This window comes from Sebastes fasciatus, chromosome 8 (assembly GCF_043250625.1).
Source record: "Sebastes fasciatus isolate fSebFas1 chromosome 8, fSebFas1.pri, whole genome shotgun sequence".
NCBI lineage: Eukaryota > Metazoa > Chordata > Actinopteri > Perciformes > Sebastidae > Sebastes > Sebastes fasciatus.
In genome coordinates this window covers 1,308,133-1,325,490 of record NC_133802.1, presented here as the reverse complement: position 1 = coordinate 1,325,490, position 17,358 = coordinate 1,308,133, and the positions used below count along the sequence as shown (strand labels likewise).

The window sequence follows — 17,358 nt, the reverse complement described above, 5'->3', positions numbered from 1 at the left end:
ATGTTTGATCTCAATGGGACTTCCTGGTAGCCCAAATAAATAAATCAACAGAAAAGACGTACATGAAAGCTGCCTTGGCTTCTAGCTAAATAAGCAACAATCAAACTTAAGGTTTGGGAAAAAAACAAATCTGTAGTTATTATTTATTTAACACTCAAAATCTCAGCTAATCAGCTTCATCATGAGAGTTGTTTGATCAAATTTGATTTAGAGTGCTGCCTGGCAACATTAGCAAACAACTTCACAACAGTTATCACATTTTTATTAAAATTTGCTAAACTGTAATTGGTGCACGGAAACACCTGACATCGCCTTTTCCAGCTGAAACCTGCCCACTACAAAGCAGCAATAAAAGCAAAGAGAAAAACACAGAGTCGGGGAACATTGTCAGAGCAGAAGGATGCAAGTTTTCTTCCAGGACAACTTTGTACTTTGGCTTGATTCATGCGTCCTTCACAAAGACAATCTGCCCGATTCCAGCCTTGCTGAAGCACTCCCAGATCATCACTGATCCTCCACCGAATTTCACAGTATTTGCGAGACACTGAGGCTTGTAGGCCTCTCCAGGTCTCCGTCTAACCATTAGACGACCAGGTGTTGGGCAAAGCTGAAAATTGGACTCATCAGAGAAGATGACCTTTCTTCAGTCCTCTATGGTCCAATCCTTATGGTCTTTTGCAAACCTCAGCCTGGCTCTTCTTTGCTTCTTTCTGCTCTGACAATGTTCCCCAACTCTGAGGAGTGTTTTTTCCATCAGGACAATACTCCATGCCACACAGCCAGGTCAGTGAAGGTGTGGATGAAGGACCACCAGATCAGGACCCTGTCATGGCCAGCCCAATCTCCAGACCTGATTCCCATTGAAAACCTCTGGAATGTGATCAAGAGGAAGATGGATGGTCACAAGCCCTCAAACAAAGCTGAGCTGCTTGAATTTTTGCACCAGGAGTGGCATAAAGTCCCCCAACAGCAATGTGAAAGACTGGTGGAGAGCATGCCAAGATGCATGAAAGCTGTGATTGTAAATCAAGGTTATTCCACCAAATATTGATTTCTGAACTCTTCCTAAATTAAAACATTAGTATTGTGTTGTTTAAAAATTAATATGAACTTGTTTTCTTTGCATTATTCCAGATCTGAAAACACTGCATCTATTTTGTTATTTTGACCAGTTGTCATTTTCTGCAAATAAATCCTCTAAATGACAATATTTTTATTTGAAATTTGGGAGAAATGTTGTTAGTAGTTTATAGAATATAACAAAAATTTTAATTTTACTCAAACACATACCAATAAATAGTAAAACCAGAGAAACTGATAATTTTGAAGTGGTCCCTTAATTTTTTCCAGAGCTGTATATACTGGGATTTAAATTCCTGTTTAAGTTTTGACCAATTTGTTGTTGCATTAAAAAGGTTTATATTTGAATTGTAATTCCTGTTATGTAAGTTGTCTGTGTGCAATATATTATTTTAATAATAAATAACAATTCACTAAATTGATGTTATCTATGTATTTATTTGTTACATTTTGTTTTACAAAGTTAAGAAAGCAATGTTTAAGTCAAGTCTGATGTTGCCTTACACATAAAAGAATGATCCCAGTCACTTCCACACAGTGAGACATACAGCTTATTAATTAAGTATCAGATCGGTACTCGGTATAACCCCATACCCAAAGCCCAGGTATCGCTATTGGTATCAAGACTGAAAAAGTTGGATTGGTGCATCCCTACAGAAATCTCTAACCAAAGCTAACTTTGGCAGAAAATTGTGTATTCGTGAAGGACCCCATCACCGATAGAAAGAAGCTGATGGAGAACAGAGGCCTTTAAAAGAATCCTATGTAATTTGAGTTTACCACAGCAGTTAAAAGCAGGAGTATACACCAAGCTACAGGATTACACACATTATGTGGGAAACAATGTATACTGAATATCTGTAACTGGAAATATGTCCTCTAAGGCTTAGAGGACATATTTCCAGGCTGAGGGTACATAATAGCTTAGAGTCTAAGCTATTATGTACCCTCAGTTTTGGGCTGATAAAATAGCTTAATAAAGTAACTTTGGAAGTATGTAAAAGTTATTTCGATACTTTTATTTACCCACCATTGGCTTCATTACCTCAAGTGCCATTTTTTCAAATTTATTGGCATTTTTCTAACTTAATTATGGCCATTTGTGTCTTAATACACTTTACAGTTACTAATGTATGGTGTACATATTATTTAGTACTTTCACTGCTTCATTTTGAACATATAGATGCTCATAATAGTATTTTAGTTTTTTTAAGTTTTAAGGTTATTAAATTGTTGCTGTGGCAGTTCTGTTTCCCTGCAGATCAATTAAGTTTAGTTTATCTTATCTTTATCTGTCCTTATCTTACTTACATTCAGTTTCATCATGTACATTCAATTTCATCACGGCTATTTTCATGATCAATCAGCTCCTTTGGATCCAGAGCCAAGGCCCCGTTATTCAGTAAGGAACATATCTACCAACACATTTGTTTCATTTCACTTTGACTTTGCTCTTTTTAGTTTGCCCCTAAGGCCACAGCAGAGGGCATCCTAACCCAACAATCACACTCAAACTTCACTTCCCTCTGCATGATTCACTCTATCTAAAGTTTATATTATTTCAATGTGGGCTCACTTGCAGAATATTGTGGATTTACCTGTGTGTACATTTTAAAAGAACATCTCAGTTTAAGTATTTAGAGGCTAATGGCACACCTTTTTATAAGCCTGATAAATTAGATTTATTTATTTTATTTATAGTACAGTTTGTAGTGTTATTTTGCCATCTGTCTGCACTACTACACTACTAAGTCAGCTCTAGTAAATTATCATTAGTATGCAATCAACTGCGTGGTCTACAGTTTACTACAGCTGTGATGTGCCTTCTGTGGACAGTTGAATCACTGGAAAAAAAGAAAAAAAGAAAGAGACAATGCCTTCCAGATTGTTTCCCTCAGCAGATGTTGGGAACAGACAACGACAGCACATAGCAATGTGCAGGAAACAGACGGGATATCAATTTAAGTTTCCATTGTTGTTTGCGATTTAGGTGTCTATGGAAACAAAATATTTAATTTAAGTTTTTTAATTTTCATAATTTGTTCAATAGTATATTTTTTTCTTTTATAATGTAGCACAGTCCCTTCATTTTAACAGTGATTTTAGTAATTTTAGAAATTCCAGAAAGATACTGCATAGCAAAAGACTCCTCAGAAAATTCTATGATACCCTAGGCTAGGAGATTTCAAAAATATACATAACGTATAGCCTCATACCACACATACATGACATGAACCTGCAGTTTACTAACAATAAACTAATTTTGTAGTGACTTTTTATCAGGGCTAAAAGCTAGCATCAATTAAAAACTCACTGGCCTTTGACACAGCTGTCAGATGGGACAGTTACAAGTAGGATGTATCTGGTCACTCCCTCATGCGTGCACATTAGTCAGTGGGGCCCCATATTTGTCTTACAGAGGGTCCCTCCCTTAATGTGGATCCCAGCTTTGAAACTGCATAGTACATTTCCCATGATGCATGTTTTTTTCTTTTTTTTTCAAAGTATGTTAAAGTATATTACGTTTCTCCCCAGTTTTCAGGCACTTAAACTCTGGATTTTGAGAGAATGTCTATGTGAGTGTGGGTGGATGCACACTGTTGTGATCATTCAAGGGTGTTGCATGAGAAAAAATCCCTTTCACTGCTGCCAAGCTGCCAAACAAATCATTTCATCAAGGTCAAGTGGAGTGCATTTCTGAAACTTCCTCTTCCACTCAAACTGTTCATAACTGTATTTGTTCTTAGTTGATTGGTTGGTTGATCGCTGACACAACTATAGGAATTGATTCCAGGGTTAAGATCAATTGTACATTGGTCAGCATGTTTTTTCCATTTTGGTCACAGTTCTTAGAAAGGATATTTTGTCAGATTGTGTACTGATTCAGATTTATCCCTCTTTGACCCTCCTGCTTTGATACACTGTTTGATTCAGCCTGTGTAAACTCATGCAAGATGAATTCTTTGTTGATTCACAGAACACTAAGTGAGATTAAATTATCCATGGCAATTAATTCTGACAACTGTTTTGTTTACTCTCCTCCACAGTAACAGTATATTTACAAATTTGTGTAATAATTTCCTTTCCAGGGCGACTGAGCATGCAGCCAGTTCTCCAGCCAGCAGCACTCATCTCATTTACTTTGAGAAGCCAAGTTAGCAGAGCTCTATGTGGATGGAGCACCTGTTAGCAGAGCTCTATGTAGATGTGGATGGAGCACCTGTTAGCAGAGCTCTATGTGGATGTGGATGGAGCACCTGTTAGCAGAGCTCTATGTGGATGTGGATGGAGCACCTGTTAGCAGAGCTCTATGTGGATGTGGATGGAGCACCTGTTAGCAGAGCTCTATGTGGATGGAGCACCTGTTAGCAGAGCTCTATGTGGATGTGGATGGAGCACCTGTTAGCAGAGCTCTATGTGGATGTGGATGGAGCACCTGTTAGCAGAGCTCTATGTGGATGTGGATGGAGCACCTGTTAGCAGAGCTCTATGTGGATGTGGATGGAGCACCTGTTAGCAGAGCTTTATGTGGATGGAGCACCTGTGGCTCAACTAGCCTGTCCTACACGTGCTACTTCTTACATATGGCTATAATCAATAGTTTTATGTTAATTATGACAAGCGTTAGTATGTGAAAGGGGTTGACCACATAATGTATTATTTATCACCCTCAGCTCTATTGAGTATTGGAGCATCTTTTAGCTCATAGTTCTGCTTTTATGACTGGAAATGTACTCTTCTGGTTCAATTCACTCCTCTCCTCCTCTCAGTGGTTTTAAACGGCAGCCGGCAACTGTTCTCAGCTAAAGAAAAGCTCCGTTAAACCCACTGTACGCTAACGTTACCTGCCCAGCACCAAACAACAGACAGACTAAGTGAGCTAGCTGCTAGCTGCTAGCCCCGGTTTATCCCCGGTTCCATTCAGGTTCCATTCAGGTCACAGAGGAAATGTGAGGAACAACCCAGAAAATCGTTTAAAAGCACTCACCGCTGTTCTGACGGTGTTTTCCGAATCCACAAGACTCTTCTAACCACCGGGATGAAACATATTTCGTCGAATGCACAATAAAAAAGGTTTTTAACACGTTTTTTTCCCGAGAAGCACTCAGTTAGGCCTACCTGTTCAGGTAGCAGGTGTGGCGGCTGTAGTTAGGCCTACCTGTTCAGGTAGCAGGTGTGGCGGCTGTAGTTAGGCCTACCTGTTCAGGTAGCAGGTGTGGGCTGTAGATAGGCCTATCTGTTCAGGTAGCAGGTGTGGCGGCTGTAGTTAGGCCTCCCTGTTCAGGTAGCAGGTGTGGCGGCTGTAGTTAGGCCTACCTGTTCAGGTAGCAGGTGGGGCGGCTGTAGTTAGGCCTCCCTGTTCAGGTAGCAGGTGTGGGCTGTAGTTAGGCCTCCCTGTTCAGGTAGCAGGTGTGGGCTGTAGTTAGGCCTCCCTGTTCAGGTAGCAGGTGTGGGCTGTAGTTAGGCCTCCCTGTTCAGGTAGCAGGTGTGGGCTGTAGTTAGGCCTACATGTTCAGGTAGCAGGTGTGGCGGCTGTAGTTAGGCCTACCTGTTCAGGTAGCAGGTGGGGCGGCTGTAGTTAGGCCTACCTGTTCAGGTAGCAGGTGTGGGCTGTAGTTAGGCCTACCTGTTCAGGTAGCAGGTGTGGGCTGTAGATAGGCCTACCTGTTCAGGTAGCAGGTGTGGCGGCTGTAGTTAGGCCTCCCTGTTCAGGTAGCAGGTGTGGCGGCTGTAGTTAGGCCTACCTGTTCAGGTAGCAGGTGTGGCGGCTGTAGATAGGCCTACCTGTTCAGGTAGCAGGTGGGGCGGCTGTAGTTAGGCCTACCTGTTCAGGTAGCAGGTGTGGCGGCTGTAGATAGGCCTACCTGTTCAGGTAGCAGGTGGGGCGGCTGTAGTTAGGCCTACCTGTTCAGGTAGCAGGTGTGGCGGCTGTAGATAGGCCTACCTGTTCAGGTAGCAGGTGTGGCGGCTGTAGATAGGCCTACCTGTTCAGGTAGCAGGTGTGGCGGCTCTAGTTAGGCCGTAGTTAGGCCAAGCGGGTTAAACTATTTTCCGTCATTCAACGGGGGTATTATTTTTTCTTCCAAATTGTTAGAAGAGTGTTTGGGAATTTTGGAAATGCATTCAGAAAAACAGTGCGTGTTTTTAAATGACCTGAGTTTTTCAAATATCACCGGTTAATTTGAATGCAACTGATGGTAATGACCTGAGGCCTAGATTAATGCCTAGTGATATTTCCATCAGGAGTTAGTGGCAGCCAAAACAGACCTCAAAGAATGGGATTTACATTCACTAAACAGCCAGATCATGACTCCAAATGAATGCTAATGTTGCTCCATATCTGCTGGATGTGTTAATAAGCAATTATTTGCTAATAAATTCGCCACGTGTCAGGGATTTGTTCGCAACTTGTTTGTGTTGCCCCCAAATGGCCAAAATCAGCTACTGCACGTTTGAACCATATTGTTTTTTTTTTTAAGTCTATGATAAAACATGATTTCTGCTTCACCGATTTAAATAATCTACTGCTATATCTGGTGGTTTTCTTTCTTTTCCAGGCTGGGAAGACAAACAAATGGAATGTCATGACTTCCCAGCATGTGCATTTGTAGTAGGTTGGAAATGCTACATGTTTAGTTTTTATTTAAACAGACACCCCCTCTATTTTTTGTTAATAATTGAACTATTCTAACAGTTTTGACACAGTCCTTATTTCAAGGTATTACACCTTCCTATCAGTAGATGGCGCTGTGGTGCTGCTGTGGATCAATGAGGGAGACTGTAGCTACTTGCTCTGCTCATGCGCAGTTCAGAAATAAACAAGCTGTGGCTTGAGCTAAAACGCTAACTTTGGTCCTCTCTCTATTAATCCACAGGTACGGAAAAACTCATTTTTAGATCTTTAGTTTGCATCAGCATCAAATGTGAATGTAATATGAATCGTTTGGTAATGTTGTAACATGATTTTGACATGTTTGGGAAGCGTAGCAAGCTCCACTTCGTAGCTAATTGTTCCCGACGAAGCTCGCCATGTGGAGTAGTTCTGTCCGTGAACTCCAGTTTACACAGTAGTTTTGTAAGTGTAAGAAATGTATTCCAATTGTTGAAAGAGTATTAGCCAGCCAGCTGTGAGTAAACACAGTGATGAGTAAGATACCATATTCAAACTATTTCCACATCTCCGGTCACTTGCTAACATGTTGTGGTCGTACCATATTAGCAAGTGCTGCTGTGAAGTGCAAGTGTGTGAGAGTATAATGTGTAAGAATGCTGTAGGAAGGTTTTGTGTCTAATGTGATAATGCTGAATGAGTGTTAGGTGAACTGTATATGTTAATATGTGAGTGTCTGTAGGTATTAGGGTAAAGTGAATGTGTGTTTTGAGTTACAGTATATTATGCTGGTATATATTAGTATTTTGAGTTGAGCTAATTTCTGTTTATGGGGAATATAGTATGTTAAATCATTTGAGCTCATATGCACTTTTAAGTCAGACAGCAAGATAATGTGACTGTGAATTGTATGCAATTGTGTTCAGAAATAAACAAGCTGTGGCTTGAGCTAAGACGCTAACTTTGGTCCTCTCTCTATTAATCCACAGAAACGATATTTATATATATGGCTACACAGTGCTTCCTAGCCTGTGTAACCCTTGCTGCCGGTCCAGATTTCCCCTAGGTCTGGTGCCGGTAACACATTCATATTTACTTTGTCTTGTGCTTAATTACTCTGTGAATAACTACAATGTGCCCATAATAATCACTGAATATAATGTATTTTTATAGTGGGAAAACATGTTTTCAACAGATATTATCTTGTTATTGCCTAAGAATCAGAGAGGTCATGTTGTTTTAGTCATAGTTTTCCAGTCAATATCAGCACCATACGTGATGTTCCAGAGCGGAAGGAAGCTGGTAAACATTCTTTATTGTGTTTTTTCTGAGAACAGGAAACTCAGGATGAGAGACATGATGTAACAGATAATTATGAGGATTTTTAAAAATTGCTTCAAATCCATTATCATGCAAGATCAAAGACTTGATGGACTCCTTTGCTCATACTGCCTCCTGGTATTCCTGTAACCTCTTCATGAACCTTATCAGCTTTTAATTTTCATCAGAAAAGGCTGAACGCCTGCGGACCACACCCCCTGACCTCGGGGTCCCGCTCGGTCTCTTGTGTGCTCTCCTTTACCTCCCACCCTTCCATTCCGCCCAATATTATCTTACCATCAATGAGTTTAGAAGGGGCGTGCTTTGGCACGGAGAGGGAAAACATGACGTATTTGGCAGCTGTAACCACGCTGAGGGGGGAGCCTCCCCTCAATAAAAACAACCAGCTGAGTTTTGTTCGTAATTCCAGATTCCACTGCACATACACTACTCTTGGCTGGATGGAGGAATAGAGGGGTGGAGGAACTAAGAGCTGGATGGGATGAAGGATGGGTGGGGAGCAGGCTGGAGCCGGGGGACTTGTGTGACATTGAAGAAAAGCTGTGGAAGAGCACATTTGGAGTGATATACTGTGGGAGTACAGGGGCCGATGGGTGGAAAAATATAAAGGGTCAGTTTGCCCAAATTACAAATCAGTGGTGGAGGAAGTACTCAGATCTTTTACTTCAGTAAAAGTAAGATACCACAGTGTAAAAGTATTCTGTTGCAAGTAAAAGTAGTAAAAGTAAAATACGTCAGTAGATACCCCACTCGTGAATTTTGAAGCTTTTATGTGTCTTAAAAAAGGCGGTTGCTAACATGCGGCTAAATGAGACTACGAAACGTCATCACGCTGACTCGTCCTCCTCTACAGCCTCGTTGTGTGTACACACGCTCATGCGACCGTGGTGTAGTTCGTTTATAGCCTAGCGTTAGCTTTTTACTTCTGCCGGTTGCATCCACGCTTCAAAAATCATAAAAGTGATGTTAGTTTGTGAAGATTATCTTGCTGAACAAAACTTGTAAGTATCATAAACGGGTTTGCCTTAGAGTTTATTTTCTGCAATAATCCAAACCTAATGGAACGATCCCATTGGCTTTTTGTCGAGCGACCCGGTGTTATGCTTACTTCCTGGTTGGCCTACAAAAACACATCATCCCTGGAGCACTCTTTTAGGGATAAGTAAGAAAATGTGGATATTTTGGTGTGTAATTTGACTGAACCAACCCTTCAAGGTTGAGAGCAGACTAAAGAGACTCAATATTCTCACATGGGTGGGGTCTGTTTTCTTTAATCTAGACGCTGATGATCTTGGCTTTCACCTCACAAAGGTCAAGGTCAAATAGGATGCAAATAACAGAGATGTCTAAGTGTATACAGCAATGTTCACATCCATTGGGATTTACACCTTTTAAATTTGCACTGTGCAGCAGTTGGCCAGTCTCAGATTGTAGATGACCAATATATTTATGTCTGGTATGTGCTTGTTGTTATTGCTTTACGGTCGCAGCATATTGTGACAACAGGACTGTTGTACAGCACTGCTCAATGGCCTTGAGGAAATATTTTCCTTGTAGGGTGTGGAGGGATGACAGGCCAGGGTAGGAACTCACATGGGGCTTGATCTTCTGATGAGAGAAGGGCGTGAGTGACTGTCACATGCAGCGGATGGTGACAGAAAATTAATTTAAAATATGTATATGAACATGGTGATGGATGGTATGTAGACTCTGGACTGAAATGATGCTCGTGAACATGTCCTGTGCCGTTAAGAAAAGACAGCTGGTGAATGTTTTCGCTGCCCCACCCGAACTGTGAAAGACAAAACAGTGTGAAGTGATGTCATTACTACTGCTTATGCAAACCAGCTGTGTGACCTTATGGGCTGTGCGGGATTTAAATTCAGCATGTGTTAGTTGTATGTATGTGGGTGCTTGTGTGTGCAAGTACATGTACACATGTTTCTGTGGTTAAAGAACCCATCGCTCTTCCCACTCACTCTTTTTTAAATGAAACAAGGCTGAAAACACCACAATTCTTAAAAGTTATTCATCTTTCGCTTTTTATTTTTTCATTCACGTTTAATCCAATTTCAACTACAGGGTGCTAGTATAATGAGTCACATTGGAATGTTAGCAATGAAAAGTACAACTACAAAACATTGCAGTTTTATTTTATATTTGATCTCACGCTTGTCAGTATTGGAGCCATTGGATGCTTCCTTCTAACAGTAATAGCCCTTGAACATATTTCTTTATGTTATTGTTACCTGGATCAAATTTATAAAGGTGCCACAGAAGTACATATTTTAGCACAACATAAGATATGACATGGAATTCTTTGGCACATATAGAAGGAAGTGTTGGTACACAAAATAAAAACAAGACAAAAAAGGCATCATCCTATACACACTGCTCAATAGAATACTGATAGTAAAAAGAGAATACACAGTATATTGAAAAAAGAATAATGCTGACAAATGGATGGGCAGAGTTGACAGTAAGAGGCTCTGCGTCCGAGGCCTTTATGAGTCTGTTGGTCAGACGGTCAGTCTGGTGATGTAAAGAGGCCTGTTGGCTATGTGATTGATTTCACTACAGTTTGCAGTGATGGATTGGAGAGCTCCAAGAAAATGGCACAATTAAAACTTCAATACTCTTCACCATGGGAATCTTGGCGAGCCATCACTTTTGCCAACTCATTTTTACAATATTGTAAATTTTTTCATGGCTAATGTCACATGCACTTTCACACTTATCATTCACTCGCACACTTGCTCAAAACCTACCACTTGTCATCATTCATATACAGTACATACAGTAAAAGCAAGGGAAGCTTAGATGCATGTATGGATATACATACAGTCCATGCACAGTACAGATGCAGGTATACGTTAACACACATGCAGGATTTGAAAGCAGCACACGCATTCATACGCTATCGATAACTCGATCAGAGGATACAAGATCAGAGCCCGATGGATTTTCTCTCTGAGTTTGTAAACAGATTTCAAGGCCTTGTGATTTATTTCCTCTCCGTCTGTCATGGCTTTACAATAAAGTAAGGAACAATTTCATTGATGTGCTTCTGCTGTATTTACTAGTGGAGGGTTGGCTGGAGCTTTAAAGGGGACATATCATGAAAAACTCATTTCTCAGTGTATATATACATTTGGGTATCTGGAGTGCCTACCGACCCACAAACAATGAAATGCAGTGAAATAAAACAACCCAGTCAGTTTTTTGTGGGCTGCCTAGATCAGAAAACGTGTTTCAGCAAGCCATTCACATATGGCTCCCCTTCCTATGTCACATGCAGGCTCATTAGAATATACCACCCCCCTATCTGAGTATCTCCACCCACAACTTGAGAACTACCTTTGCAAAGGTGCACCATATGTTTTAGGGCTGTCCTCGATCAAAGAATTTCTTAGTTGACTAACATAGTCGACAATTTTGTTGACTAATCTATTAGTTGATTGAATCCACAGGTCTGTAAAACTGATTTTCTCCACAAAGAATCACACAAAAGCACCACTTTAAATCCTGTGTTTACCAGAGATGTGCTCATAAGTTTCGTAGAAATAAGTTATTCAGCATGAAGCCTAAAAAATGACTAATCGACTAAAGAAATCAGTCGACTGAGACCAAAACGACAGATTAGTGGTACATGTCCACAGCCTCCGTCCTTTCCACGCTTCCCATTCATTGTCTATGTAAGCAACCGTGCAATGCATTCTGGTAGCGTGGCGTCATGTTGGCCGCTCCCATTTACATAAAGTTGAGGCTACTTTATGCAAATCAGTTGCGTCCGGCGCGACTCGCCTGAGAAACTTTTAAACTAACCGTTATCGATCCAAATTAAAGACAGATTCAGCAACTGCATGGCTTATTTTCCACAAAAAGTGTATTCAGAAAAATATTTCAGTGAACTATTTTACTGATATAAGAGAAGAAAGTTTCCAAACGAGCCGCCATGTCGGTTCCGGTTGGTTCCATGCTGGGAAGCGAGGTGATCCCTCGCGCTAAAAAAACGCCACTGTGGACTCGTACCATAAGAGGGGGTAGCCCTAATATTTTTCTCGCAAGCTAATCAGAGCAGACTGGGCTTTTTCGGGAGGGGGATGTTAAAGAAACAGGCGCTAAAACGGAGCGTTTCAGACAGAGGGTGAATACAGGTATATTCAGACAGACAGTATGAGAAAAATAATGTGATTTTTGAACATTAAAGCATGTAAACATGTTCTAGTGGAAACCGCAAAAAACAAGTATGAAACTGAAAATGAGCGTGATATGTCCTCTTTAAACCTGATGACATGCAGAGACTCTGCTGTGTGACTCCAGAGGCTGCAGTCATCATGGGAACCAGTGCTGACTAATGCTAAAATATACTCTATCCCACCCAGAACAGCCCATCTCCTGTCTCTCCTCCAGCCTGACTGCCGTCAACAACCCAGGGACTGAGCCTTCGTCATCATCAACATCATTCATCACCACCATCATCGTCATCGTCAGACTAGTTTTCCTGATGTGTATTGAGGCACATAGCCAAAGAGAGTGAGGCATGGGACCATAACAAGAGGAGCGTTGATGTAGGAAATTGTTCTAGTCCCTGATGTCCACTTTGCTGTGGACTCTCTGTGGTTGGGCAGGAGAGGATTCAGAAGGGAGGGAGGAGGGAGTTTGCATAGGCATATGTGTGTGTGTGTGTATGTGTGTGTGTGTGTTTGTGTGTGGGTGGATGGTTGTGTTTGTAGGGGTAGTTCCTGGGCTGCAATGATTAGTAGACTATTTCACAGCTCAGTGTCTGCTGTCTTGGTGGTGGAGTGGCCGTTGGTGGGAGGAGGAGGAGTCTGGGTCTTGTCAGCCTCCGGGGTCTCTCCGTTTACGCTGGGTTTCTCCGGGGTTTCCGGAGGGGGGTTGAGAGGGGCCACAGACACAAGAGTGTTCCCCTGGTTCTCCTGATCTGCTGGATAGGCCTCCTCTGCCTGCAAATACAGCACAAATGAACAACTCATCATGGAAAGGATAGATAGGAAATGTCAACAACATCTGGGTGTCAGGATACGTATTGCTTGTAGGTATATTGAACTAGCTGTTAAGCAGCAGCCCCCTCTTTTTTATGAATGTGTACATTAGAGCCATGTGTATTAAAGGGAAGTTTGTTTGCAAGTTTTTATATGTACTAACATTTTTTAATAATTTTTTGTGTGAAAAGGTTGTAACCTAACCTACAAAATGAGACCTGCCTTTCTGGGTTTCCTCTATCAGCCTGTAGACTGCTTTTAATGTGAAGAACACCCGTTGGGAAGTCATGCGCGCTCGTGAGTGCCTTTACTCTCTTCAGCTCCGCTTTAGGCTAACAGTGTGCAACCATAGCTAACGTTCGGTTAGAAATGGAGTCCGCTAACGACAACAAACGATCAGCCCCTACCATAGCTCAGACTTCAACACAAACTCAACAGAGGCGCAAAAAAACCAGTTATATCTCCTGAAGCCCGTCTTGCAAAACAGTAATATGATCGAAATCCGGGGAAAACTAGTGTGGGAGTAGCATAGGTCAATTAGAGAATAGCAGAGCCAGTGCGAAGAGTGTGTGTGTGTGTGAAGAGCATGGCAATTGAGTGGTGAAGCAAAAGAGAGAGAGCGGCGGCGGCGAGTCTGTGAGAAAACAAGAGTTAGTTTAGCTTTGAGAAAATCAGTGAATGTTCAGTGGAAGTTGCCGTTTGTGCAGAAATAAATGCTGCAGCTCCTCCAGACCAACAGAGGTTTCCCGTGTCCTGTTTCCTGCTGCTGAGTGGAGTGACGAGGGTTAAATCCGGAGCAAGTTACGTTATCGACTCCGGCCCAGGAGACCAAAGCTACGGTGTGTCCGCTGTCTTCTGACCACGGTCGGGAGGCCGAAGCAGGAAAAGTTAACACTAGGATCAACATCAGCCGGGCCTTCCATTCATGGAGGGACGTTCGTCTGGTCAGCGAACATTACTGCCAAGCAGGTGAAATATAAAGTGATATTGTGGTTTTAGCTGCTAATGTTGCTAACGTTAATCAACATGATGCCTGTCAATCACGTTCAGTCTCGTGTGTGTTGGTAGTGCGAGCATGAGCGCGAGCAACACGACGCTGACTGTTGTTGACTGAATGCCCACAGGTGTCACTGTTAACAAGACATTTCTGATTCTTACAGAGAGCCCTTAAAGTCTCTAACACTAACATAGCAGCCATAATGGAGAATCCCTTTTTTCCCATGTATTTCTTTCAGCATATTAAAAGATGAAAACATCAGTACAGCTTCACTGTGCTAGGTCCTTGGATTAAATATTCCGAGGAAGTCCAAAATGAAGCATTTGATTTGACGATCAGACACAGTTCTGTCATGCACATAAAGTACACAGATGTGTCCACCAACCCCCCACACCCTTCCACTATTGCTTCTAAACGCACACAAACACATCCTCTAATGTGGTTCCTCTATCATGTGATACTGTGAGTGGTTCAGAGAAACAGCTGTGTCTGGCTAGTAGATGAAACAGTGAGCTCTGCAGATGAATAAGACAGCAGAGAGCAGGGCGTGGGTCTTTGGATAACGCACGCTCTCTCTTTCTCGGGGTATTCTCTGTGATAGCTGGCCAGCAACATTCCCTAATTAAAGCATTGGCAGCAATTGATTCCAAAATGTGCTTGTTTTGATTTCAGATGCAGTAACACATGAACCTTGCCTGAGAAAATCTATGCATAGTGTTACTGAATCTATAATGAGGGATGTGACTGCAGAAACCTGCAGAACACATGGTGACGAAATTACATATTTATGATAAACACACCTACAGGTCATTATGTAAGGTTGCTCAAATTAGTGTTAGAAATAGAATAATAAGATGTTTTCAGGTGAACAAATCAGAACCATTGCAAACATGATCGAGCAAGCATTATGCAGGGTCTGCAGTGGAAAAGGCAAAATCTATGCAATGATTTTCAATTCATGGGCTTTGTGCTGAATGATGCACCACTGATAGGCAACTCCTGTAGAGCCAGCATCAACATGTACACCAGAACAATAAGTTAATGAGGTCCAGAGTGGCAACATACAGTACAGTACAGAAAATGTGCTTACCAGCCTCACTCCCTTGGTATCAGTCCTGCGTTGGCATTTAAGGTAACCTACAGTGATGGCGAGGGCGGCGAGCAGACCAGTGACCAGTATTCCCACAAAGACGGAGGAACCTGATGATGATGGGGTCTCAGTCTTTGTCACACCCAGCTGGAAACAAGTTGAAGACATAAGGTCACGGTCAAAAGATATATGAGTGTGAATTCGAAACCATATAAAGTCATTGGTCTGTTGGTGGACACTGTGCAATGCACAAAGGAAATGGAGGAGCTTCTCACAGCTACAAAAACATGAAATATATTGTGAGTTGTGAATAAATTGTAGCTCTAGAAGGATCAAACAAAACAGAACAGAAACAAAAGTATTATATTTGAAGCATTTTCTTTGTGACGTTTAACTGGCAGTGACCATGGGTGGATTATGAGACAACAGGCCCCTGGGCACAGACATGCAAAAGGCCCCACCACCTCCTGCATAGCCTCTTTTTGTTCTTCTTTTGTGGGTATTTGTAGTCGTTACGCATCTGTCTGTGTTTTTTTGTCTCCATGTAGTTTTTAGTGTCACTTTGTAATTGTTGTGTCAGTAGGTCTGTTGTTGGTTTGATGTCGTATAACATATTTGATCATTTCCTGTTAATATAAAATGGTAAAGTATGTTGGTTTTTTTTGTATACGAATGTATGTTAAAATAATATTCTATGATGAATAGTATTTAGTATATACTGTATAGAATTAGTATGTACTGTAAGATGAAATTGTGACATAGGATAAGGATTTCTGTTGTAGGCCTTGCTGTGAATAACTTGTGGGTTTCATGGTTAGTCACCTCCATGCCATCATATTCAAGCTGGTAGCATCTAGTGCTCTCTTACCTTGTCTTTCAATTGTTCACTCTCGAGTGCTTCAGCCAAAGTAGCCAAGGTAGCTGCAGAGACAGTAGATATTAGAAATACATCAGTACTTCATTAATCAGGTCTATATAGTATTTTCTATAACACAGCAGCACAAGAATGTATAATAACCTTAAGTGTCACAAATGAATGGAATTGATGATGGATGCCATCAGTACCCACCATCATCACTGGCCAACAGCGCCGTCTTGCCGTTTTGGAAGATTTTTAGATTACAGTTTTCCTTGCTGCACCAGCCTGCAGGGTTCTCCAGAATGATGCGTTTAGTTGTTTCCTATAAGAAAGGATTTGGATGTCAAAGGCAAATTTACAATACATACTTGTTTCAGCATGTTTCATGAGATCATGATTCTCAAAGTGCATCAATAACAATAACTCTTGCTACGTATATTTTGAAAAACACAAATCCCCCGATTGGGGCAAATTGAGCATGAACTTAACTCAAAACTTGCAAAAGCCTGAACCAATTTCACAAAGCCAGTGTACAGCTTACACAGAGTATAGGCATTTTATCTTGTTTGGGTTATCATCGGAGCCAACAATCCAAGTTGTGTTCCTGGATTTTCCCCTCTGACCATCAGCGCACGTAGGCCTTTGTGTGAGTAATGGAGACAAAATGCAGTTGGATGGAAAACTCGCCGACCACACCTTCCTTTTCCCACCTTAACCCCGAACTATGAAATCACCTCGTTGCACAACTTTAGGCCCTGCGACTTGGGAACACTCTTCATTTTCTATAATGTGAGCCAGACAGCTCTCAGTGCTCCCAGAAGACCACTGTGAGCAAACCCTGAATCCTCAGTTAGTTGGGAGTGGGCCCACAGCTGGACTCTGCCGTAACACCCAGATCTTTGAGGCAGGGAGGAAGAAACTCTGGAGGGCTGAACGGCAAAACAGTGGAATGGAATCTCCTCTCTTCTCCATCTGTCGGCGTCACTTGTGACCCATCACATGTTGCTCTCAGGAATCCTACGTTGTCTCATACGCTGCTTTGCTTGACCTTACGTGGCCTCCTCCGGTTACAATTGGTTTGCACTTGAATCAACACAACGATTTCATTTGATACCGAAATAATGCATGAAGAAGGAAAACAATGTGTTTTTTATTTTGTTGTATCAAACACTGCCTTTTATAGCGACTGATGAGTTTGAGAAACATCTTTCATATTTTCCACTACTACAGAGAATTTCTGCTTTATTCAATTTGTTCCATTGATACAGGCTGTTCCTTTATCAAGGTTGGTCATGCCATTCACTCACTCATGCCTGAAGAGAAGAATCTTGTTTTTTTCTCCTACGTGCATTTTGAACTAATCATCAGCTGGCT

At 41.6% G+C, this 17,358-nt stretch overlaps 2 protein-coding genes across 2 annotated transcripts in view; both read right to left on the bottom strand.

Annotated features, from left to right (window-relative positions):
• Nucleotides 1–10,063: 10,063 nt before the first annotated feature.
• Nucleotides 10,064–17,358, bottom strand: part of cd34 (CD34 molecule) — a 30,539-nt gene continuing 23,244 nt past the window's right edge. Inside the window, exons 5-8 of the mRNA XM_074642811.1 lie at nt 16,195–16,306; nt 15,994–16,046; nt 15,126–15,272; nt 10,064–12,999 (exon numbers count right to left, since the gene is read on the bottom strand). Coding sequence (XP_074498912.1) covers nt 12,805–12,999; nt 15,126–15,272; nt 15,994–16,046; nt 16,195–16,306 — 507 coding nt within the window. The 3' untranslated portion in view covers nt 10,064–12,804. The remainder of the gene's footprint in view (nt 13,000–15,125; nt 15,273–15,993; nt 16,047–16,194; nt 16,307–17,358) is intronic.
• LOC141772133 (plexin-A2-like) overlaps nt 13,068–17,358 on the bottom strand; it is a 323,156-nt gene continuing 318,865 nt past the window's right edge. Inside the window, exon 4 of the transcript XR_012594861.1 lies at nt 13,068–14,185. The gene's annotated coding sequence lies outside the window, so the exon portion shown is untranslated. The remainder of the gene's footprint in view (nt 14,186–17,358) is intronic.